Source organism: Suillus discolor (genome assembly GCF_016758755.1).
Source record: "Suillus discolor strain FC423 chromosome Unknown F5147scaffold_25, whole genome shotgun sequence".
NCBI classification, from domain to species: domain Eukaryota; kingdom Fungi; phylum Basidiomycota; class Agaricomycetes; order Boletales; family Suillaceae; genus Suillus; species Suillus discolor.
The window spans coordinates 209,674-232,540 of NW_024541272.1; the positions used below are offsets into that span (position 1 = coordinate 209,674).

The 22,867-nt window shown below is 46.7% G+C and overlaps 4 protein-coding genes across 4 annotated transcripts; 2 read left to right on the forward strand and 2 right to left on the reverse strand.

Moving 5' to 3' along the window:
- Positions 1-1,045: 1,045 nt before the first annotated feature.
- On the forward strand, positions 1,046-3,195 carry F5147DRAFT_836821 (uncharacterized protein). The gene is made up of 7 exons (XM_041444024.1): positions 1,046-1,536; positions 1,589-1,600; positions 1,653-2,062; positions 2,111-2,259; positions 2,322-2,533; positions 2,596-2,771; positions 2,864-3,195. Exons 1-7 carry the CDS (start codon positions 1,362-1,364, stop codon positions 2,972-2,974), a joined length of 1,245 nt encoding a protein of 414 aa, XP_041293199.1. The 5' UTR covers positions 1,046-1,361; the 3' UTR covers positions 2,975-3,195.
- Positions 3,196-3,591: 396 nt separating this feature from the next.
- F5147DRAFT_693493 (uncharacterized protein) lies at positions 3,592-6,375 on the forward strand. Its single transcript, XM_041437248.1, has 14 exons — positions 3,592-3,872; positions 3,929-3,959; positions 4,013-4,072; positions 4,121-4,193; positions 4,219-4,395; positions 4,563-4,597; positions 4,653-4,743; positions 4,793-4,922; positions 4,973-5,174; positions 5,224-5,396; positions 5,458-5,591; positions 5,641-5,879; positions 5,913-6,078; positions 6,130-6,375. Exons 1-12 carry the CDS (start codon positions 3,709-3,711, stop codon positions 5,877-5,879), a joined length of 1,509 nt encoding a protein of 502 aa, XP_041293200.1. The 5' UTR covers positions 3,592-3,708; the 3' UTR covers positions 5,913-6,078; positions 6,130-6,375.
- Positions 6,376-6,835: 460 nt separating this feature from the next.
- F5147DRAFT_693500 (uncharacterized protein) lies at positions 6,836-8,572 on the reverse strand. Its single transcript, XM_041437249.1, has 12 exons — positions 8,473-8,572; positions 8,407-8,417; positions 8,279-8,336; positions 8,060-8,127; positions 7,960-8,003; positions 7,883-7,908; positions 7,760-7,835; positions 7,411-7,639; positions 7,296-7,353; positions 7,100-7,239; positions 6,995-7,054; positions 6,836-6,942 (listed from the first exon to the last, which is right to left on the reverse strand). The coding sequence occupies exons 2-12, from the start codon at positions 8,410-8,412 to the stop codon at positions 6,919-6,921; spliced, it is 789 nt and encodes a 262-aa protein (XP_041293201.1). The 5' UTR covers positions 8,413-8,417; positions 8,473-8,572; the 3' UTR covers positions 6,836-6,918.
- Positions 8,573-17,584: 9,012 nt separating this feature from the next.
- On the reverse strand, positions 17,585-18,999 carry F5147DRAFT_745630 (putative casein kinase I; the record flags this gene model as incomplete). The annotated part of the gene is made up of 3 exons (XM_041439765.1): positions 17,585-18,073; positions 18,124-18,398; positions 18,909-18,999. The coding sequence occupies 3 exons, from the start codon at positions 18,997-18,999 to the stop codon at positions 17,585-17,587; spliced, it is 855 nt and encodes a 284-aa protein (XP_041293202.1).
- Between the last annotated feature and the right edge of the window lie 3,868 nt (positions 19,000-22,867).

Sequence of the window (22,867 nt, forward strand, 5' to 3'; positions counted from 1 at the left end):
TGCCATCGATCTCGGCGCATTCTTCTGCTTCTAATAACCACATCTGAGGAATTTTTTGATGGAATGATGTTGTCGGTGGGAAACTGACCAAGTCAGCCTCCACGAACACGTTGATGGAACGGGAGTCGAAACCCGCCTCTGAGAGAATTAGTAATTACTGCCAACCTTCGTATCTCAAGATGGATATGTTGCATATACTATACAAGGGTGAGGGTCTTTTTGACCACAAGACCGGTGATACTGACATAGTAATTTCTTTCGTAGGATCATCTTCTTGACAATTCGTTGTGACGATCGCATGAGGGCGAGCATAGATGTTGGTTTCTCGACAATAGAGAATAACTGACAGCTTCGTTTATGTGGAGGGAGGCAATGTGTATTATAAATCCACCAATTGGCAATCGCTCCGTTCTTACAATGTGTAGATGGATCAAGTGCGCGCGCGCACATGGCGTCAATACCAATTGGAAATCGCTCCGTTCTTACAATATGTAGATGAAATTTTGAAACCTGAGTCGCATTCAACACATTGTCGTGCTTCGGCGTTAGTATCGATTTCAAGACATTGTGAATACTCAAACAATGGGTTCGGGACATAGTATCAGTAGTTGCTATAGTATGCAAGAAGTGAGACAATCATAATATGGCAATTACGGATGCATCTGGTATCGGGTATGTAACTCCATGGCGCTTTCCGACACGGCATGAAAAATTTGAATCTCTTGTTCTCTGCCTCATCGCCGAAACTGTGACAGAGACCACACTAGGCTCTGCTAGGCTGCGCACCGCCAACAATTCAGTTCTTGGCACCACAGCCCGATACTTTCTCTGAATCCACGGGCCTCGAGTTGACCAGCAGCCAATGAATCCTGGTTCGTTCATTCCGACACGACCGGGATGGAAGAATATCTCAGCCCCGAGGCATAAGTACTCCGTGACGACAACATGGCACGAGCCCATCTGGTCATGGTAGAAACCTGTGTGTTAGTGCCTATCTGCAAGGCGGCTGTTGTGAAGGTAATAATGATGAGTCTCATTGTCTCGGGTCAAATGTCGGCAACGACAGCCCGGATCAAGCCTCATGGAAAGTTTCTGCCTTTGTCTTCCACAACTTTTCGCCGCAAGTTACACTAATCTCTACAAAGACGCTTTTCACGCGACATTCGTCCGAATTTTAACTGCCCGATCGGCTCACCCGTATTATGTCTCAACGGCACATATAATCGAGGTCAAATCTTATGGACTAATGTCCCACTGTCGCATGATAAATAAGCCTGGTAACAAGTGCGACATCCTTCTGTTCTTCTTGGCCGTGTCTTCTTCTATCGCCATTCTAGTGGTGGTGACGACTGTCACATAATATGCAGTTTATCAAGAACTTGACACGAGGATTCCCGACCATTACTGGCATACGATGGTTCAACCTTTCTGTCCTCGTTATCACGCCAGCCCTTTCCCTGTACGGCTTGCTATATGTTCCCATCCTTCGGAAGACTGTCGTTTGCACTATCCTCTATTACATTTACTCCATGCTCGGTAGGTACTCGGCAATAGTAATTTCTTCTGATTGCTGAATTCGCTTCGCTAGGCATCACTGCTGGTGAGTAATGAAAATACCTGCAACGAGATAGCATTAGAACGCGTTACTCCAGGGTACCACCGGCTTTGGTCGCACAGATCGTATAATGCTTCGTTCCCTTTGCAGGTATTCCTTATCCTTGCGGGAGCGAGTGCAGTGCAAGGCTCGTGTTACTGGTGGGCACGCCGACATCGTTCTCACCACAGACATACCGACACCGACTTTGACCCTTACAACTCGGAACGTGGCCTCCTCTGGACGCACATCGGATGGATCATTTTCGAGTCGGACTTGAAAACGGGACCAGCCGATATTTCTGATTTGCGTAAGGATCCTCTCGTACAATGGCAGCACCGATGGTACTTTGTTATCTTGACTATTTTTGGCTATTTGCTTCCAATGGTCATTCCTGGCTTGTTGTGGGGAGACTGGAAAGGCGGGTTCTTTTTCGTTGGTGCCCTTCGCATGACTGCGTGCCATCATGTGAGTTTTATCTTGTCCATCAAAGGCAAAGCTTAACCTTCGTCTTAGAGCACTTTTTGTATCAACTCCGTTGCTCACTATCTCGGCAGCACACCATACGATGACAAGCACTCGCCGCGCGACCACCTTATATCCGCTATTCTTACGATGGGGGAAGGGTACCATAATTTCCACCACCAATTTCCCATGGACTACAGGTAGCAGTTGACCTTCATCGTGCCGTTCTCAGTTCTATTTACGAGTCTGGTCTTTCCACCAGGAATGCATTCCGATGGTACCAGTATGACCCTACCAAGTGGTTCATCGCTATGTGCCATTCCCTCGGGATTGCCTCCCATCTTCGTGTTTTTCCCAGCAACGAAATTGAAAAGGGTGCACTCACGATGAAGCTCAAGGCTCTCAAGGACGTTCAGGACTCGATTGAATGGCCTGTGCCTCTGCAGGAATTACCCGTTGTAACGTGGGAGACATGTGAGCAAACGCTATCCTATACAAAAGAAATTCCTGAAAAAGTACAAAATTTCTGTCAATAGTCCAGGAAGAATCCCAGACTCGCACTCTTCTCCTCATCTCGGGTTTTATTCATGACGCATCCTTTTTCCTCGATAGCCATCCGGGAGGTCCCGCTCTGCTCACACGAAACTCTGGAAATGACATGACAGCCTCCTTTTTCGGTGGCATCTATGCCCACTCTCACGCAGCGCACAACGTGTGTATCATGCTTCTGTTCGCTTATCTAACGATGCTAATGATTGACTCTCATCCTCGTTGGCCGCTGTGAATACATACTCCAATACATAGCTCCTTGCGATGATGCGCGTGGGCATCCTTGCCGGTGGTGTAGAAGTGCCAGCAGAGCATGCCATCCCACCCAGTCAACATCTTGTGATCCGTACTCATGCCTCGCATTAAAGACACAGCCACTTGACCCCAGTTCGTTAGACAACCCACTTGTGTAGTATTAATGTGATCCTTCATCTTAAAAATATACGAGTATCTATAGCGTAAATATCCAAATTTGTAGCTTCTATCAGTACAGTTTTCAACCCCGCTAGATCATCCTATGTATTTTCTCTTACACTTCGTTACTACTCGCCCCTTGCTTTCTTTCTATTCTGTACATACTAGTCTGGTCCGATGTTGAGTGACTGTTGTGCACTAAAACATCATGCCATAAATTAAACAGTGCTCACTGCGGTAACAATGCCATCTCATTCTCGTTGGAATGGGATGAAACTAGTGTCGCTCAGTGTCCTTCATTATAGGCTTATAGCATTGCAAGTTGCAACGGGGTAGGTGACATTCGCGATTGCTACCTGTGCGAAATGGACAAGTTTTAGCGTTGCCCGTATTCAAACTTTTATCGCAGAGCTGAGCCAATGCAGATCGAAGTGGTTGCACATGCACGCAGAAACACGTCTCATTAACGTTTTAACACTCGCTGTGTTATGTAAAGTGAAATCCTCGTATCGAGGAGCCGTAATAATTCATAAACTAACTTTCAAGGGAGGTCTACCGATTGCGTAATGAATGCCCCGGATGCCTCGTGTCGACCAGTTTAAAATCTTCCACCTTGGTCTAAACTCAGACTGCGTCCTTCATACCACCACACGTCAATTGCTTGAAGCCTTTGAAGTTTTTGAAACATGTCGGAACCAACAGCAGCACAGCTTAAGGACGAGGGCAACGATTTCTTTAGGAAGCAAGACTACGTTGGAGCATTAGCAAAATACACCAAGGCTATTGCTCTGGATGACAAGAACGCTGTTTTGTATGCGAATAGAGCTGCTTGCCATCATGGGTTGAATAGGTGAGGTTACAGTTATAGAGCTGCGGTAAAAATAACTGACTGCAATCTTTAAATAGATACCTAGATGCTGTTGATGACGCGAAGATGGTACTGATGCCAGCATCGTATACATGGAAAAACATTAATGCGTCGTGACTTAGGCTACGCAGATTGATCCAGGTTATGCAAAAGGGTGGTCACGACTAGCAGCATCTCGAGACGTAAGTCCTTTTGCGCTCCCTTCTCGTCTGATCTGACGTCATGCATAGGCCCTCGCGGAGTGGGAGCGAAGTGCTGAAGCGTGGCAGAAGGCACTGGATGCACTCCCCAAAACCAACCTCAGTCCCGCAGAACCAGCGACAGAAAGATCAATATAGTGCCGGTCTGGATGCAGCCAAAACCCGTGGCAAGACCGCAGAGAGCCCCTCTGTTTCTCGTTTCAAAGCAGAGGATGCCAATCTTCCTTGGAAACTCGCGACGGAGATGCTTCCTGAACTTCGGAAAGCGGGTCCCGAAAAATACTCTAGCAGTGTGAGTTTTACTTGTAATGTTGCACACCATCGCTGAACAGGGGTACCTTTCATGTAGGCCTGGGTGATTTCATATGCATACGAGGTATGTTTGCGCATTTCTATGTAATAAGGTCCTATTGACATTTACTAGGAATTCACGAAAGGAGTGGCATTTATGAATGAATTCCTCACCCTCAAGCTCCAGGAGGCTTTGCCTATGGCGGAAATACGATGGTGAGTTCAAGCCGCTTTCTTCAGCTTGCAATATCATGGTACCTAACACACGCAGGGCTTGACGTATTTGACCAATGGTTTGATGCGTGACGAGCGCGCGTTCCATCTAAATGGCTCCGACTGGATTACCAAGTACAATAACCAAGGCAATCTTATTCTAGCATCGCGTGAGGAATCACACTGACCGAGCTTCAGTCAAATTCGAAGCTACGGCTCGCCAAGCCTGGCACTCCGATGGGGTCGAAAATATCAAGGAACTGGCACAGAAACGCTTGAAGGAAAAGGGATGGAGTAATGTACGCCCTGCTTTGTCGGTGACAGTTCGGTGCGTCATATGAGCTTCGTACTGTAACATTCATTGATCGTTCGGTGCAGTGCATGGATAATGAGGGGCATGTTGGACGGCCATCTCAGAAACAAACCTGACACCGGTGTTCAGTTTTTGAAACGGGCTGTCGACTTGCTTGAATGGGGACGAAATGTTTGGAAGAATGTTCACAAGGATGATCGTGGAGCGATTTTCCAGGATACGTTTTTGCGAGGTGTGCGTAGCTTGCACCTGAAGATGTTTATGAACGTGCGTTGCGAGTCATGTTACTTCGGGTACTTGTTTAATCGAATAATAGGCTTACATCGCCGATCCTGGCTTGAACTCCAAGTTCCCCCTTGAACATCTGAAAGAAGAAGCCGAAGACCTCCTCAAAGAGATTGAGATAGCATCAAAGAACCCTAGTAAGGAGGAAGTTGACCCTGGCATGGTATCGTCTTTCTGTATATATCCTGCTGCAGTTGCTTATACGTATGTCTTTGTCTATTTCCCCGCGCTTCCGTTCCTTTCTCATGGTTACCTTGCTTTTCAGGATGATAGGATTCTATCATGCACAGACAGCTCAGCATAGCGATGACGTTCTCGCATGCATTAGCTTTGCGAATGGGGCAAGTGCGTACTTGCAGGCAGCTAAAACGTACCCTGAGGACGACGAATTCCATGCATGTAAGTGACCAACACAGACTCGCGCGCGTGTTTTACAAGTGTTTCCCAGTTTACTTGAGCTGCGCTATGGATTGTATGCGAAATGCCGGTCTCCCTATTCGCGACTTCAACCTAGCTGCCGTTACTTTACGGGCAGCCGTGCCCAAGATGATGAAGATATGGACAGTCTCTGCTCTGCAGCAAGGTGGACGAGACGAGAAAATACAAGCAAACTTGCGCAGCGCAGATGAGACAATGAAGCTTGTCGCCGAAGGGAAGTTGACACTGGAAGATCCTGTGCCTTTGTGATCATTGGGATTGATGCATTTTTATAAATACTAACTCGTGTAATTGTACGCTCTTGTGCTTTATATAAAAGTATCTTTCACAGAAGATACGGGGACCTTCTGCAGATGCGCAACCCGTGGCAGGGGGATAATAATGATACTCAGGCCGTTACTGGAGCACCTGTAGGATGCCGCAGTGCCCGGCTGAATCTATAGATCTGCTAGAGATATGTTCTCATTCAGTAAAAAAAAAGTAACCACAGTGCAGATACCCAAAAATCGAGACAACTCAGTTAAGCGTCTTGGTCAAGAATAGTGGTGACATAACTAATTCGACCACTGTTCGCTTCACGAACATCTCGAGATTGACGTCCGCGCGTGGACGAGGTCGGAGCCTCATGATACGAATGACCAATTGACCCGCCGAATTCCTCATAACACTGAGATAGCCGGATTATAATCCATTAGACTGTTTGTTCGTGATAAAACATAAGAGCATAGAGTAGTCACGTTGAGTCTAAGGCATGTATGTAACGGTTCGATTTGCCACGACTTGACTTAAATGTTTAAAAGTCCGATCAATGTTTACAGGCGTACCTGTAAATTCAATGATGTCACAGTATCTACTGATATTCATGCTTTTAGATGGCTTTACTCATTCTTCCAGTTTGCTTTTCTCGCACTTGCAGACTGCTTTCTTCTATATAGTCAACTTTTAATGCCTAGTATCGTGCTTTTTTCAATGCTCATCATAACAATAAGTCGGGATTAGAGTAATTAGATCCACTGAAAAAAGTTGGTTTGACTTGATGCTACTCTGCTCTCTAAGTCGTGCAAAAAGTAGTATAAAAGTGGGCTAAAAGTGGACTCGTGATTTGCTGATGCATAGGTGAAGACTTCCAAGTGTGTGGAGCTAGTTTCAATGAATTGGAATGAAAGACATACTAAGTCTAAGTGAAGAATATACCACCGAATGAATGTCAAAGGCACAGTATGCTTACTCTTCTAGGAGTAAGAACTAATGAGATAGGCGCATTTTGCGATTCTCATCCGCATGGCAATTAAACTGACTGAGGCTTTTTAAGCTTCGCGGATATAAATCAGCGGATCACAGAGCTGGTACAGAACATAACTGACCTCATCTTCAATGTATTCTTGCGTGGTATCTGTCCTAATTGAAAGGTCGTTCGGCATCTCCTGCTTGCACATGAGAAATTTACTGTGCAAATCCGCGGAGCTCACCATTTGCGACGAGTCGATGAGACTATTGATAGGTCTCAGGGCTCTGTCTATCAAAGTCGACACGTGCTCGTTACAAGCATCGCCATCACGGCGGATACCCTTGCGTGCATTGAGGGTTGCCAGCAGGGAATTGCAATTAACTGAGAATGATCTTGTTAACCTCGCGAACAGCATAATTTGACTGCAGTGTACTTACGACGTCCCACGCAGAAATAGAATGCGATGTAAATGAAGGTATCAGGCCACACTACAATCTGTGTCACATCTGGGTCAGGAACGAAATAACGAGCCGTTTGTGATGTTTTACATACAGAAATGAAGGACATCATTGCGCAAACACTGGTAATTAGACCAGTGTTGATAGTGAACAGCATGAGCTTGTTGATCATAGTATCGGACCGGCGGAACCCAGTGCGAGATCGTTGGAGGAATGTGCAGAGCAAGACAGCGATAAGGATATCTCCGACAGCTGCTACAGCATTTATAGACATTGACCATGACTTGATCTGGCGAACTTGAGTGAAGGTCGCCAACTCGAGACTGAAGAGGGGTGCATCAGCGGACTACTACTTGATAATTTGCGACACGAATCACGCTTTTATAACATATACTTTGGATGTCACATTAGTAGACAAATTTACGAGAAGAAAAAACGCATACTCACTGACAACAATGACAAGTTCAGCGATAACAAGTGACATCACGGATGCGGTTATAATCATGTTCTTGTTGCTCACTGGCTGAAAGTAAGCAACTGTCCACTGGCAGGGAGATCATACATACGGTGGTAGACACGCCTGGCGAGGAAGCTGAAAGGACGATAAATGAGAATCGTTCTGTTTGAAAGGTATCGCACCGACCTTTGAACCATAAACCCCGTGAAGCCATTGAACAAAACTTCAACCTGTGACGTAAATAAAAATTCAGATGAGAATTGTACACTTATCACACGCAACCCACCAATAGGCTCCACACAATTTTCTCGAGATCATTGGCGTTGCCAAAGTCAATGACAAGGTACGTGTACACTACCATTCAATATTCAGTTCACAGACGGACACGTCTTATATCCGGTACTCACAGGCGTGTGTAATCAAAGCTTGATGGGTTGTGTCTGATACGAATACAGCGCCAACCTATATAATGTTAGAGAATGGCGCATATCGATCGATAGTGAACCTACTAAAAGTTTGTGGTGCCAAGGATCCGAGAAATACCGGCTAAAGTAGTACCACGTCTGCATACAAGTAACTTTGTGCGATTGTGAGCTCCTACCAACGCAAAAAAACACACACACGAAAACACACCTCCATAAAGCCTGCAACATCCGAGTTGAAATCTACACTCATTGTTGATCCAAAAAGAGCACTTACACGGCAGAGATTACAACCCCAATCAAGAACGCTCCAAAACTGAGCAAGTTATACTAGGTGATGCATATGTGAAGCTGAAAGATACGCACGTATTATCCGCAGTACCCATGTGGGAGTTGTATCAGTGTGAATGAATGAGGATTTGGGCTTAAATAACAGATACCAGTCGTAAAGCGAAGGTCGGATCATTGGAGTATTGCATGATCTGGTGCCTTAATTCCACACCCGTTCGCTGCGCACGGATTATCGATACGGCAGGTGGATCACCTGTCTATGCGTGACCAATTCAGTGCGTTTTTCATGACAGCTGCACCACTAACCTTCTTTATAGCTTGCGCCATGATGATCGGCCTGGAGTGATCGAGATTCAAGACGGACATGGTCACGGTGGACTATGAGGATGGCCTCAAGGCCGAGTTGGAGGAGGGATTCGAGAAAACAATCGCAAGTATGTGGAATTGAGGGTAGGGGACAGCCTTCAAGCTTCAAGTTTATTTAGGCTTTAATGAGATATTAATAGGGCCAGGCCAGTGTATGAACACAGGAGTACGAATTATTTGTACCGTCGAGAAATGCCGCTTGACCTGAATGTTAGGATTGTTTCGTACTCAGCGTAGATAGCGCAATTTGCAATAGTCCTATTCGGCCATCTGCACTACGAGCACTACTGGACTTGCCAGGCTGAGGACAGTCTTTGTTTGGCAAGCCGTCCAAGGTCTGAGAAGCTTGAAGCAAGCAAAACATGGCAGCATTCGACATGCAACTAGTATGCCAAAGTAACAAACACGGATCCAGGACACATTCAAGTTCTTCTCAAGACTCAGGCGGAAGGTTGCCAATGCATCACGTGATTCAGTACTCGGAACTTACCAGTTCAAGAGGTGTGCGTTCGCAAAATCCCGAACATAGGGCTCAACTTTACATAAGCGAAAAACCTTAAATCACAGCCACCTGAAGCTTCGCGAGCACCCTTTCTGAGCTTCTCAATACTGACTTCAAATCTACGTGAAATTGTTCGTTGTATACTGGAAGGGGGGGTGTTTGTACTACACAAGAACATGTTTAGATAGTCTGTTCAATTTAAAATGCGTGTCAAAAAAAGTTATCCGCTAAATCAGTGAAGACATAGTACAAAAAAAAAGTAAAGCACGTGATACTGTCGCGTCGCATCATGTAGTCGTGAGTCTGAAGTCTCAGATCTCAGAGATTGATGCGTCTCAACCAAGTCTCAACGTTCAACCCACCCACGCGTAATAGTTTCACAATGTACCCCCTTTAATATGCCTCATGCTTTCCATTAGATGACGAGTTCATCGCATGAAGGACATTCATGCGGTAAATATGTTGGAATCAGTATGTTTATTCATTTATGTAGTATACATCTATACTAATCTACACAGGTCGGTATCACAAACGCAGGCTGCTCACCTGCACCGAAGACCCATTGGAGAAAGGAAATGACACTGGATCAAGTTCCAGATCTGCAGGCAAACATCATGCTCTTCAGCCTGCCGCTTCTCTACCAGCTAAACATGCTCGTACTGCGGCCATGCGACCACTTCAGCGTTGTACCTCGAAATATTGTTGGATAGACTTACTTGCTTTGATACTTGCTTTGCTTTCTCACATTTGCTTTGATTCCGCACTCTTTTTTCAACAATCAATCACTACAATTAGTGCTGCCGCAGTTTCAGTTTATGTCCGGCTTTAGCCGGAGCCGGAACCATAGTTAGCCAAGCCGTGTATGTAGTTATACATTATGTAATACATGGCCCGGTCCAGCCAATGAAGCTATATTTACAGGCTTTAAGCCAGCTCAAGCCAAATTTAATCAGAATATGTATAATATAATATAATATATATAAATTTGCACATCTCCGAGCCCACAATTTATCTAAGGCTGCATTCGTGTACGATACACTTGTGTCCTTGGTACAAGCTGTTGCATCTCGGTGCTGTAAAGACAGTAAGAAGCGGGGATGTCAAGTTTCGTCATCTTAGAAGAATGCGAGGGTACCGAGAGCGTAGGTGACGGTACAGGTTGAGAAATTGCAGCTGGATCCTCGACTGGGGGTGTGCCAAAATTAGAAGATGGCATGGGCAAGGTGGGCGTGCAAGGCAGGAACGATGAGGTTGGATGATGAGAAGGCAGATGTGCCGTGAGATGCGGAGGGGGATCATGCTTCCTTTTACCTTGTTGTGTAGAATAGATTGAAAATTTGAATCAAACACCGAAAAAGGAAATGTGCTGTAGGCTGTAGCGATCGGATTTGATGCCCAAGTGCCAACACTACTCCAAAATCATTGAATGCACATCGAATTCGATACTGAGAATCGCGATTCATGATGGGTCCTCAAAGAAACGTAAGTGATTGGATCTGGTGTACAGAAAGCTAAGTTGAAAAAAAAATTAGTTGTACTGCAGCATTGATCATGCTCGCAAGATAGAGGCAGAGCGGGTGGAGTTGAAGAGGATAAGGGCAGCGAAGCTAGCGAAAGCTTCGCAAAGCGAGAGATCAGTCCAGAAACGGCCAATGAAGAACTGGTGGTGCGCAGTGTGGAAGAGGTTGGGTTGGAAAGTGCGGGAGTGAATGAGTGTTGCAGATGTGTGGAGAGGTCGGGTTGGAAAGTGCGGGAGGAATAGTCATCACAGAAGTACGCAGAACTTGTGCTGTATGGAGAATCTATCAGTAAAAATGCACTTGCACATCGAGCTATTTGTGGGGATGCGTGCATGAGACGATACAGACTACATCGAATGCTTCTTAGCACATCCACCATATTGGCAAAGCCGAGTGACCGCATACCTTTGGTGAAGTACCAGTCGCTTTGTAGTTAAGGAAGTACACGTTCGGGAGGGTGAAGGTGAAAGAGAGGGATGAAGACGAAATACTATTGAGTATAGGTTTCTAGTGACGGTAGAAAATCTGGCCTGAATGTCAGCTTGCATTTGATTGTAAATGAAAATCACATACATCGAGTGAAGTGTCAAATTAGTGATTTACCACGAAAGCTTTGCTTTCATGGTGGGGAACAGAGAAGGCATCGCCAAGTCCATCCCAAGGAGTGGGTGCAGCAACGTCCATGCGCCATTCCCAGCCGTGTGAATAGCAAAGACGACGCCAAAGTACTTGGTCTGTTGTGAGGGTGTGCCAACGTTTAGAAACAAGAGAGCACGCGAGCAAGCTGCTGGAAGATACGTGAAGATGAAAAGAGATAATTCTGTGGGAAGGGCCTAAAAATAATCGATTTATCAGTCAGGGCTACTGGACAGAGAACATCAGACTCGCCCCTACGACATCGAACTGCAACAGAGGGGTCATTCTGCGCTGCAGACTTGCAAGCACAGAACGAGGAAGACACTCGAAGAGCTTGTAAGTTATTTCTGTGAACGTTCACACGAGTGGGGACATCGCATTTGAGTGAGTGGAGAGGGGTGCGAGAAACAAAATTGTCAAATGTAGTTCATCATTAGGTAGATCAGAGATGAACCTTTGCGCTCAATAAAATAAAATGAGACCAAACCAAATCATGCTGGTGTATCAAGAGAGAAAGGGAGGTGGGTGGGTGACTAAAAATCAGGGCCGGGTGTCAGAAGGTGGTAGTACGAGGTGAAAAAAGGATGTTAACACAGAAACACACACTTATCTATGTCTTAGCGCACGGGCCTGCTGCTACTTTGAAAAACACATACATCGAGTGAAGTGTCAAATGGATTTCATGTGCGGCCTACAAAGCCTAGGCTAGATCAACGTGGTGTACTCATGGGCTCGCATACACGTTGATTGTCCACCTCAAGCTCACGTCCTGTCAGCAGTATCTTTGGTCAGCAAGGCTGGAGTTCAACAAATGATAAGCAAACTCACCCGTTCTTGGTACAAACCGACATCCTGTCATTGTCAATGGATGAGCAGCATCTTTGGTCAGCATGACTCAAACTCAATACATTCTGAGGATGTGATATTCTCACCCAGAAACGGTACTGAAGAAGATCCAGATAGCCTAGACCAGGAGACTTGTCAGATGCGTTTAAAGTGACAATTGAGATCGGATAAAACATAGCTCAAGAAGAATCGTAAAATGTGTGATGGTAAATGAAAAGTAAGAAACACGAAATAAAAATCCATGAAGATAGAGGAGATGTCAGGTATCATAGATGTCAACCTGGTCGTCGATATCATTGCACTCATGCTCTGCAATGGCTTTTGTTACGGTATATTCATTCTCTTCGCTTCTCTTTCGATACTGGACAATGGTACATGCACACAGCTCTCAACGAACGACCAATCACCTTCCAGAACCTCACTCATATTATCGCCAAGCTAACCTTCCGTACCAGTAACCATCGCTATGTTTAGATCGCTATCTCTTATCCAAGCGGGCTGTCCGCACCATGGTTACTATCTCCTATCTGTTATCTCTTATCACTTACCAAGCGGGCTGTCCGCCTTCTATCTTGATACGCACTTACAATCTCCGCTTGAACTCACACTATATAGTTACATAGTGTACCACATGTATTTCCTTACTTTAATCTACTGGGTTTTACCTGGAACAAGTCCTTTTAGCAAGGTCTCCAACCTTGCTATCTAAGAACCACTATTCTAAGGAAGTCGCCGATACTTGCCTTAGCCAGAAACCTTGACCTCTCACTCGAGAGAAGAACCACGTCTGTCTCGCCGAATCTCAGTCCACTCGGACTTAGACAGCTCGACATACCCCAGTCATAACAGCTTTGAGAACAGCATCATATGCATGACTGTCACCTGTAGTTCCACTGGAGACAGGTGCCAAAAGCTCGTCAGAGCCATTGTCAGATACCATCTCACTTTCCATGGCCCATCGCGACGCCGCCCAACCTCTGGTGAAATTCAGTCGCTCCTTTTTACGGAGAACTTCACCATCTGTAGTGCCTCCATGAGGACCGGACTGATGCAATTGCGCTTTTTTGTATATGTTTCACTGCTCGACGAGAACACCCACTCACAGGGAACAGCAGACACCTGAATCGGGAGGTAGTCCATAGCGATGGCGTAAACTGTTGGGAACATTGCCTCAGACATCTGGTCGAAACATCATGGTCAATGACGAAAGATGTAATTTAACACAGAACAAGACTCTCACCTGCCAGAAGGAGAGTACATTTGTTCCCTCGGGGCTGATATTAGCTGTACTGTAAGCCCCAAACTCCTGATTGACCGTCTGGACAATATCGGGGCAATTTGGCAGTACATCCCTCTCAGGAAGTCTGTAGATACGTGAGCCTAGCGTGCGTGACTGTAGTCTTGAGATTTGGTGGGTTGGAACTGGTACGTCGGGGGTCCTTTGTGCTCTCTTGGCATGCATCTGCACGACATATGAGCACATGCTGTTGGTGGTTAAATAGACATACCAGTTTGAGAATGAATTCTTTCGCTGAATTAACTCGATTTTCGTCCCAATGATCTGTGGCCCATGACATTCGGCGCGTAGGATCAACAACTATAAAATCAATTATAAGACATCAACTTTTGTATGAAAATGCAAGGGACTGACACATCGCAACTGCATATGCATTCGTGCAAGCCATCCGGTCATCGTACTTCTCTACCCAAGTCAAACCAATGTCAATCAGTGGCGCACAGTGAGGGGCGCCATCGGCCAACTGCTTCCAATCCTTGAGTAACCTTTCAAAAGCTGGAACCGCACTGCTCAACATAGGAGTGCTCTCACTCGACATAGATTGCTGGGCTCTGTGTGGGGGCTGACATTACATAGTTAGATACAACATAGGTTGCGAAGACATTGATACTGACCTCCAGAATTACTTCGAAGTCCTGCAGGAAATGCCATTCTATTGGACTCAACTTTTGTCGTATATGGAGCGTTGATTGGCAGACTCAAAGAATAAATCAACCGCCTGGGTAACTGTTAGTCTATGACAAATGTTTAGTGAGACGAGGCCTCACCTGACATAGATTTCATAGATGATTAAGCATGACATAAACTGAATCCCAGCGTGTTGGTTTGTCGAGTAGCAGTTCAACTGTAGGGAGCTTTATGGGCTTGCCTTTGTTTCCTTGGAACCATCCTTTTTCATTACCTATCACAATAGTATCCCTAAAATTCCCACGTCGTTGGTTTGATGCACGGATGGAGCGCACGACATTTCTGGCCCATTCGAGAGCTTTACCGGTGATAGCGCCAACATATTCCTTCTTGTTGATATTTTGACCGCAAACATCCCATTTGTCCTCCACGCATGAAAAGTCCGCAGTGGTGTAGTCGTCGACGATATGTTTCACGCATATGTTGATCACATGCGGAAAACAGGGGATTCTGTTTTCGATCGGATCATAATTAATCTGGCATTCCTCGAGTAAGCAGGAGAGCTCCTTCATTGATGTTTGATTATTTGCTGCATTGTCCAATGTGAAGTGTCCAGGCTAAACAAAGTCAGCGTGTGTCATATAGTACAGCTAAACACTAACATTCTTTGCAACATCAGCACGATCGAGGAGATGCAGTGTTATTGAACCGAGAGATTTGCCAGTATGGCTTCCCGGAACGTGGTGAAAAGCAATCAAGGCTGCCTTCAAGATGAGCACTGACGTCTGCTCTTCCTTGGCAATCCAGTGGGCAGTGAGTGCCATGAACGGGCGGAGTTTCTGATCTGACCAGAGGTCAGACGTAAAGGATATTTTTCCTTGCGCCCTCTGTAAGAATACATAAGATGGGACTCTCGAGTCTCGACAACTAGACACTTACTGCAAGATCACTTTTCAACACCTGGAAATACTTGTGCCATGCGACAATGATCAATTCACGAAGTTTTGTGCGGTGAGGAATGTCTGACTCATTCACATCCTTCCACAGAAAACGTATCAGGCGCCGAAACTCCACACATTCAAGTATGTTCATTGCCTACAGATAATCAATTAGCAAGGCACATAGAAAGTAAATACCAACTCACTTGATCATCTGCGACTATGAACTTCACTAACTGACGGTGCATCTCATCAATGCTAAAATCTGGTATGTAATCGTCAGGAGATGAGCCGATTCCAGGCAGCGAATCGTTAGGTCCATGATTAGGGATGGGACCAAGCGAGTCGATATGATAAGCAGGGTCCTGGAGTCTTTCACGGATGGCTGCCAAAGACCACCCTTCATTAAGTCGCTCCTTGACTGACCTTACAAGAATAGGCCAGCGCTGGTGCTCTGCCTCTTGTAGGTAAAGGTCGGTATGACAATAGAAAGCATGGTTACGATGGGCCAACGTGCCAGTCATGTGCTTGTATGTAGAGATTTGGTGTGAACTGTCCACCTTCTGCAACTCCCTGGACAAAGATGTAAGAAAGAATGAAAGAACAGCAGACACATACTCACTCGCAGGGTTGGCAGACCTTGCGATTAGTAGCTGAATCTAGCCTGAAGAAGTAACGGACATCAGTGGTGCTTTTGGGCTGCATTCCTCGGATACCCGCGGCCAATGGATCAGTTTGGGTGGAGTAGACGGTACTAGTAGCTGTCTGCAGTGGGCCAGGGACTGGAGGAGCCCTGACTCCAGGTGAAGGTAAGTCGTCCTCTTCCTCCCCGGAGACATTGCCAATGTCAATGTATTCTCCATCATCTGCCGTATGACTAGTGCCAACCCGAACTGGGCTGTTGTCGCGGAACCTCAGAGGCAGTTGTCGTTGTCTATGGGGATGTTGAAGCATAAATGCATTCAATGCAGCGGCAGTGGCGATGGGGGCAGGGGCAGCAGTGATGGGGGCAGCAGTGGTATGGGCAGCAGCAGTGGGAATGATGAGAGGTATAGCAGCAGGGGTAGGTATGGTGACAACCTGAGACTTCTGCCCTCGTCGACGAGGAGGCATGTTAAAGTGACTGTAATGATGAAAATCCAAAGGCAGTCATTATAAAGCTTCGTCCTGGGGAAATGACGGGGAAACCCCAGTACTGAGATGACAGGTCCAATGTGTCGCACAAGGTAAGTAACGGGTCTAAACACAGCATCATTAGTTGTGATGACACAAGAGCGACAACTGAACGTACACCCAGGGTACATGCTACATACTGTGAGATCTTTAAGTGGTTCTAGGCAGCACAACATGTGAGTGGGGTTTCCACGATGCCCAGCACCCAGCACCTATAGAGCTTACCCAATGAGAAGGATAACATAAAACATGCATTCTGATGGGCACTGAATCTCGCAATCAGTAGGATATATCAAGTGAAGTAAAGCTTACCTTACCTGCATCCTCGGAGTCAATTGGCTGATCAGTGAAGTCCAGAAGCGAGATCACAATACAGCGATACCATCCAGCGAAAGGGACATGGCATGTTTGCGAAAAGTTCCCCATGCACCATCCAGTAGGGTGTATGATAGAGGATCTTCATGAATACCAAGCCTCTACTCAAGCCCTGTGTGCCGGCGTCTTTGATGAGTGTTGGTAAGATATTCCGTCAATGAATGCTTCTATGATAGTATGTATCACTAAGCAGGTGTTTCAGATATCAACCACATTAATGGGTTAAGCTTACCTTCATTCCCGTGGTCAAATTTTGTAAAATGGGAGCGAGGCGTTGGTGAAAGGAAGGGTCCCCATGCATCATCCAGTAGGCTGGCCAATGTTCATGAATCATGATGCTGATTAGGCCAACTGATCTGCGGAAAAATAACACTCAAGTTGCGATGGACAAGGAGACACGTTGAGAAGCACTGCGTGGGAGTCAGGAATCGGGAATCGGGAATCTGATGATTCATTGACATGTGTTTGGCCGCATCCAATGTTCGTGCACTGTATAGTTTATGTACAGATAGATATAATTATTCAACAGCATGATTTAGCAACTAGTGTCTTTTTTTCGGGGTGGAGCTGAAGTAGTTGGGTGCATCAGAGAGCCATTACATTTACGTGGGTGCAAACTTGGAAATCATTTGAGCTTCAGATTGCAGAAAAATGAAACAGATCACTCACATACGACTCGATCTGCAAAGAGGTGTTGCATCCAGCGGACATGGGGGCACTGCCTCAGTCATCCAGTGTTCATTGGAGATCGGAGGTGGATGTATGATGTGGTCATCAGGCTGGCCGAAATCCAGCATAGCTGGTGCAGACAATGTGGCTCAAAGACCGTGAAGCAACAAACGAAGATGTCCGTAGTCAGGGTCTTCTGAAAATGCAAGAGAGCGCATGTAAATGAGAATACTTGCAAACTCGACAGGAATTCCATCGCATAAAACTTCGATGGTGGTGTTGACTTTGCACTCAAGTATAGAACAGCTAGAGAACTTCTCATGGTCACTAGTTAACCATGGAAGGGAGCCACACAACAAATAGATTAACATGTATGTCAGCGACTCGAGATCGTCACGACGACCCGGGTCAACTCCTAAGTGATTATTGAGTGAAGCGAATGTGGGAGTGCCAGTGAGACGTTGATTCCGACAAAATGGGATATGGACTTTGGTTGTAGTGTCCCAGTATTCCTTCGCGATACCAAAATCGATAATGAATGCAGTGTGCCTCAAATGGCCAAGACCCACCAAGACATTCTGCGGTTTGATATCACTGTGAACGTAATTGTGTGAGTGGATGTACTCAAGACGAGAGAGCTGGGAAATGGGTTAGCCTATCTGCAACAGCCCAGCACAGACCAACTGACCAGCTGGTCTCCTAGATTCACGACAGTGTGAAGGCTGAATTTTTGATTGTGTGCGAGGAAAATATCATGCAATGACGGCCCAAGGAGGTCGAGAACCAAAGCATGATATGCTGACTCTCTACCAAACCAGAGGGCACGGGGTATTCCAACTCCACCTTCAAGTCGTTTCAAGATGGTGTATTCGCGCTGTACAGAAGATGAGTGGTTGGCGATGAGTTCAAGTTTGATGGCAACTGCATCATCTTTCATGATGTTCCGTGCATGGTATACAACAGCTAAGCAGGGCACATAGTATATTGAATCTTTACAATTGTAGACGACTTGTGAATGACATACCGTATGTAGGGAACTGCACGGGTAAACCCCCGGGTATTGGAGGCCATACCCGCACCCGCACCCGGCAAAAACCCGTACCCGCTCTGATGGGTATGGGTTTTCGGCGGGTACAACAAGCTCAGACCTGTACCCGCACCCATGCAGGGTTTACCTGCGGGTACCATAGGTATCACCGCCAGTGCTTAGCACATATGTCCAGCACACGTCAGCGAATGCTGACGTGACTCGAACATATGTGGATGGCACAAGGAGGAGTGGAGGCACAGCGCGAATGACAGACGCATTGAAATAGACGCTGATGTCGTGGCAGGTGGTGTGTCGTGTACGATCGAAGTCGAAGGTGAGCATGTCGAAATGGGAGATGGTGGTGTGGTGGTGCAAGAGTGTGATGTGTCGGGTGTCGCATCCTCATTGCAGAAAATAAGGGCAGAGTCAGGACGGCGACTTACTGACAAGATCCTTCCTTCCTCCTCTCGTTCCTCCTCTTTTCCTTCTCACTTCCTTCTCTTTCCCTTCTTTCCTCATCCTCATATCCTCCATATGTGTCCGAGCCACGCCAGCATTCGCTGGCGTGCTCTGGGCGCAGACGCTCGATGCTGGCGGTTGGTAGCACAAGGTGGGAGCTGCTGGTGGCGTCCTGGATGGAGGTGGTTGTTGCTGTGGGAAGGGAGCTGCTAGCGATGGTGGTGGTGGTTAGTGCTGCCGCGGTCCGGTCCAGAACCACGGTTCGAACCAGACTTTTGGTCCGGTTCTCTGTGGTTCGGTCCATGGTTCCCTCACCAGCCAGAACCGGACCGGAAAACGGTTCTGGGTTCTGGACCTTCACTAATGGTCCAGTTCTGGTTCGACTTTCCCGAACCTTCCCGAACCGTTCCTTGACTTCGAATTCCCTCAACTTCGACTTCAATAACGACGACGTCGGTGTCCATGTCGACATCAAAGCATCATCTTCGAGATTTGCATTATTTGTTAATCGGGCTACTGTTAGCCTTTTTGAAGGTAAGTACTAATCAATCTACTCTCAAGAACTCTTACTGACTGACATATGTTCACCTATATCACAGATATCTACATGTTCTAGTCTATATGCTTCCTGGATAAGCATGATCCTCCACCGGTTGTCATCTCTAACAGATCTCCTTGGATATTGTTGCTCTGTGGTGTTAGGGTCTCCTCCACACATAAAACGAGGTGCTAACAAAAAACTTGTGAGTTATTTGCCTCATGATGTCTGAAGACTGCACACGACCCTGAAGCTATTATTGAGGATGGTTTTGATGTCGGCGATGCTGTTGGAAAAGCATTGGCACTCATTGAACAGGTAAAGTCCTCTCTTTTTGTCTTCGAGTTCTCATTGACACAACCAATAACTAGATCCGTAAATCACCGCAAGCTCAAGCGTTTTTCAAGAAATCATGCGAGGAAGAAGGTGTTGCCGTTCGTGAGATTCTGACATGGGTGAGAACACGCTGGGCTTCCTTGTTCAAGTGCCTCGAGCGCTTCTTGTCTCTTCGCCTGGTAGGTGAGATGTACAACTGCCGGTTTAGTATCTAACATCTTTCAGGCTGTCAACCGCTTCACTCTACTTGCCGATGAGAGCCATGAGGTCCCAAAGTTGCGCAACAAGTCATATAGTGACTTCAAGCTTGATCGAGCCGACTGGAGGAAGATACGGCTAGTGCATGACGTCCTCAAGGTACTTATTTGTATATCTGTTTTTATTTTATTTACTGATTGTTATAGGAACCTGCAACTGCACAGCAATCATTCTCGTCGGTCGCGTACCCAACAGCCTGGCAGACTATACCTACACTAGAGTGTCTCGCTAGCGCATGGGAGACGATGGCAAGAAATCCAGAATACGCAATAATCGCGGATGCCATTACGAAGGGTCTCAAGAATGTTGAGAAGTACTACCAGAAAGCTAGTGACTCGGATGTCTACTTTATCTGTCTAGGTAAGTATCAAGTTTTCGCTCAAGTCCATGTCTCATTTTGTTACAGTTCTTGACCCCAACTACAAGTTAGCATATGTTGAACGGCGATGGACTGAGATGAAGGTCGCGGATGGGAGGGCTCGTCTTCAGGCGGTGGTGAGTACTATTCAACCTTAAGTATCCTGGCGGTCTCTAACTTCAGATGGATGCTTAGTTTGACAAATATTATCAAGCGCCTCCAGCCCCAGGACTGCAACCCAAGGAGCCATTGGCCATGTCAACAACGAAAGCTTCAATTTGTTATGGTGTTACGTCGACTGTAGGTCAGCGTGTGCGAACTAGGATAGTTCTTCTCAGCGACGACTCGAGTGAGTCTACTGAAGCTGAGCATGGTCTGGCCTTGACGGAACGTCAAGGATTCCTCCGGCGATCTCGGTAAGACGGCGCTCGTCGAGATGCAGGGCTAGCGGATACGTGCAAAGTCGTATGGGGGCGACTTTGAAGTGCGGTCTCACACAAGGAAGCAGTTAAGCTAAGATGAGCAAGTTCTTGGTAGAACCTAGTAGATTAAAGTGAAGTTCAATCTACAACAATGTGCCTACTTATACATAGTGTATGTAGGTGTTCAAGCTCAGTCTGTAATCTATAGTATATCGTACATCTAAGATAACCAGACATGAGGTTTAGATAAAGGACATGAGGCTTAACCTCTGATCATACATGCAGCGCCAAGTGCAGCTGCGCAATCAACAGGAGGCGCGTAGAAGCGCTCCGGATCTTCATGAAGCGGCATGCTGTATACATGCGCTGATCTAGGGTGTCCATGAGGCGTACAGCCTTCATGGAACAGGTACAAGGCCGTCTAGGCCAGGGGCGGGGTCATAGCATCAGGCGGGGTCATAGCGCCATGAGGCGGGGTCATAGCGGTCCAAACCGCTGTCTTTCTAGGCGCAGGCGGCGCACCGCCGCGCGGGGAGTCTAGCAGAGCGGGGGCAGGTGTAGGGAGAGCTGGGGCTCTAGTAGGTGTTACAGATCCCTGTAACATATGGTGCTTCCTGGATGCGCGACGCTATCATGGAACGTCAAGCTACAGACCATCGCACGCGCGATCCTCATCAAGAGCTCTCCGCATACCTTACTTCACCATTGGAAGAGACGGATGACGTTGTCGCGTGGTGGGGTGTAAGTCAGCCCTCAAATTCATTGTTCCCCGCTTACATCCTTGATCAGTTACATTCAATGCAATATCCAACGCTAGCTCGTGTTGCGCGTGATTACCTGCCCATTCAAGGCAGTGCAGTCCCATCGGAACGCGCTTTCTCCAGTGCGGGGATCACATTGACTCTGCGCCGCAACGCCCTCGCACCATCCACATTCTCCGCGCTACAATTAATGAAGGCAGCCTATAAGAATGGTCATGTGTCAGCGGCAGTAGAGGCAGAAGAGTACGCAGCTGGTGTGTCATTAGCCTAGCTACCCAATGTCATGTAGATGTATTGTGAATGTTTTTCCTTGCTGCTTGAAAAATTTGCGGTTCGGTTCACGTTCGGACCGCAAAAAAACCGAACCGGACTGTTAAGAACCGTTCTTGATGGTCCGGTTCTGGGTTCGACAATTTTGTAGAACCGGACCATGGTCCAGTTCTCGGTTCTCGTCCAGGGCCCTCTGAACCGGACCGAACCGGACCACGGCAGCACTACAGACGACCGATAATCCTTTGACGCGGAAAGGAATTGGGCATCGCTATCCACCCCCCTTCTTGGCAATCATACACACAGTCGCTTATTGACTCTCTTCGATGAAATGAACGGCACGCTCTAAGCTCTGTTTCGATGACTCATGGCTGCAGTGTTGATGCAGAGTATCTGCCACGACGTGTACTTGGGGAACAGTGATGTTCCAATAATTCATTACGCTTCTCATGTAGAATCTTGGCGTTCTCTGCTGTACATAATCCTACTGAGCAAGCTAAGTCAGGAATCAAAACCATCATGTCTGGAGCAGCCGTTCAGACTCCTCCTTCTACACTGAGTCTCTTGCACAGACGACCTGATAATCTTTTGACGCGCAAAGGAATCGGGCATCTTTATCCACCCCCCTTCTTGGCAATACACACGGTCGCTTGTCGACTCTCTTCGATGAAATGAACGGCACGCTCTGAGCTCTGTTTCGATGACTCATGGCTACAACGTTGATGCAGAGTATTTGCCACGAATGTACTCGGGGAACAGTGATGTTCCAATAATTCATTACGCTTCTCATGTAGAATCTTGGCGTTCTCTGCTGCACGTAATCCGGAGAACATGCATTTCTGGTAGTTCAAAAGTTGAAGAGTATACGAACAGTTTCAAGAGGTGGCCCAAGTTGAAGCCTCGAGTCCGAGCTGGATAGTTGACCATTTCGCACCTTGCTTTTCTTGGGACTCTGTGAGGTACTGGTCGATTGTGATATCGATGCCGGGAAACAAAGAGA

Bases quoted from the DNA above. Each gene is read 5' to 3' on its own strand.
- F5147DRAFT_836821 (XM_041444024.1), top strand. From the start codon at position 1,362: ATGCAGTTTATCAAGAACTTGACACGAGGATTCCCGACCATTACTGGC. The intron at 2,260-2,321 runs GTAGCAGTTGAC...TCTTTCCACCAG, and splicing joins CAATTTCCCATGGACTACAG to GAATGCATTCCGATGGTACC. The intron at 2,534-2,595 runs GTGAGCAAACGC...TTCTGTCAATAG, and splicing joins CGTTGTAACGTGGGAGACAT to TCCAGGAAGAATCCCAGACT.
- F5147DRAFT_693493 (XM_041437248.1), top strand. From the start codon at position 3,709: ATGTCGGAACCAACAGCAGCACAGCTTAAGGACGAGGGCAACGATTTC. The intron at 3,960-4,012 runs GTACTGATGCCA...GTCGTGACTTAG, and splicing joins CTGTTGATGACGCGAAGATG to GCTACGCAGATTGATCCAGG. The intron at 4,194-4,218 runs GTCCCGCAGAAC...AGCGACAGAAAG, and splicing joins ACTCCCCAAAACCAACCTCA to ATCAATATAGTGCCGGTCTG.
- F5147DRAFT_693500 (XM_041437249.1), bottom strand. The intron at 8,128-8,278 runs GTTCACTATCGA...ATTGAATGGTAG, and splicing joins GCACCACAAACTTTTAGTAG to TGTACACGTACCTTGTCATT. The intron at 8,004-8,059 runs GTGGGTTGCGTG...TTTACGTCACAG, and splicing joins AAATTGTGTGGAGCCTATTG to GTTGAAGTTTTGTTCAATGG.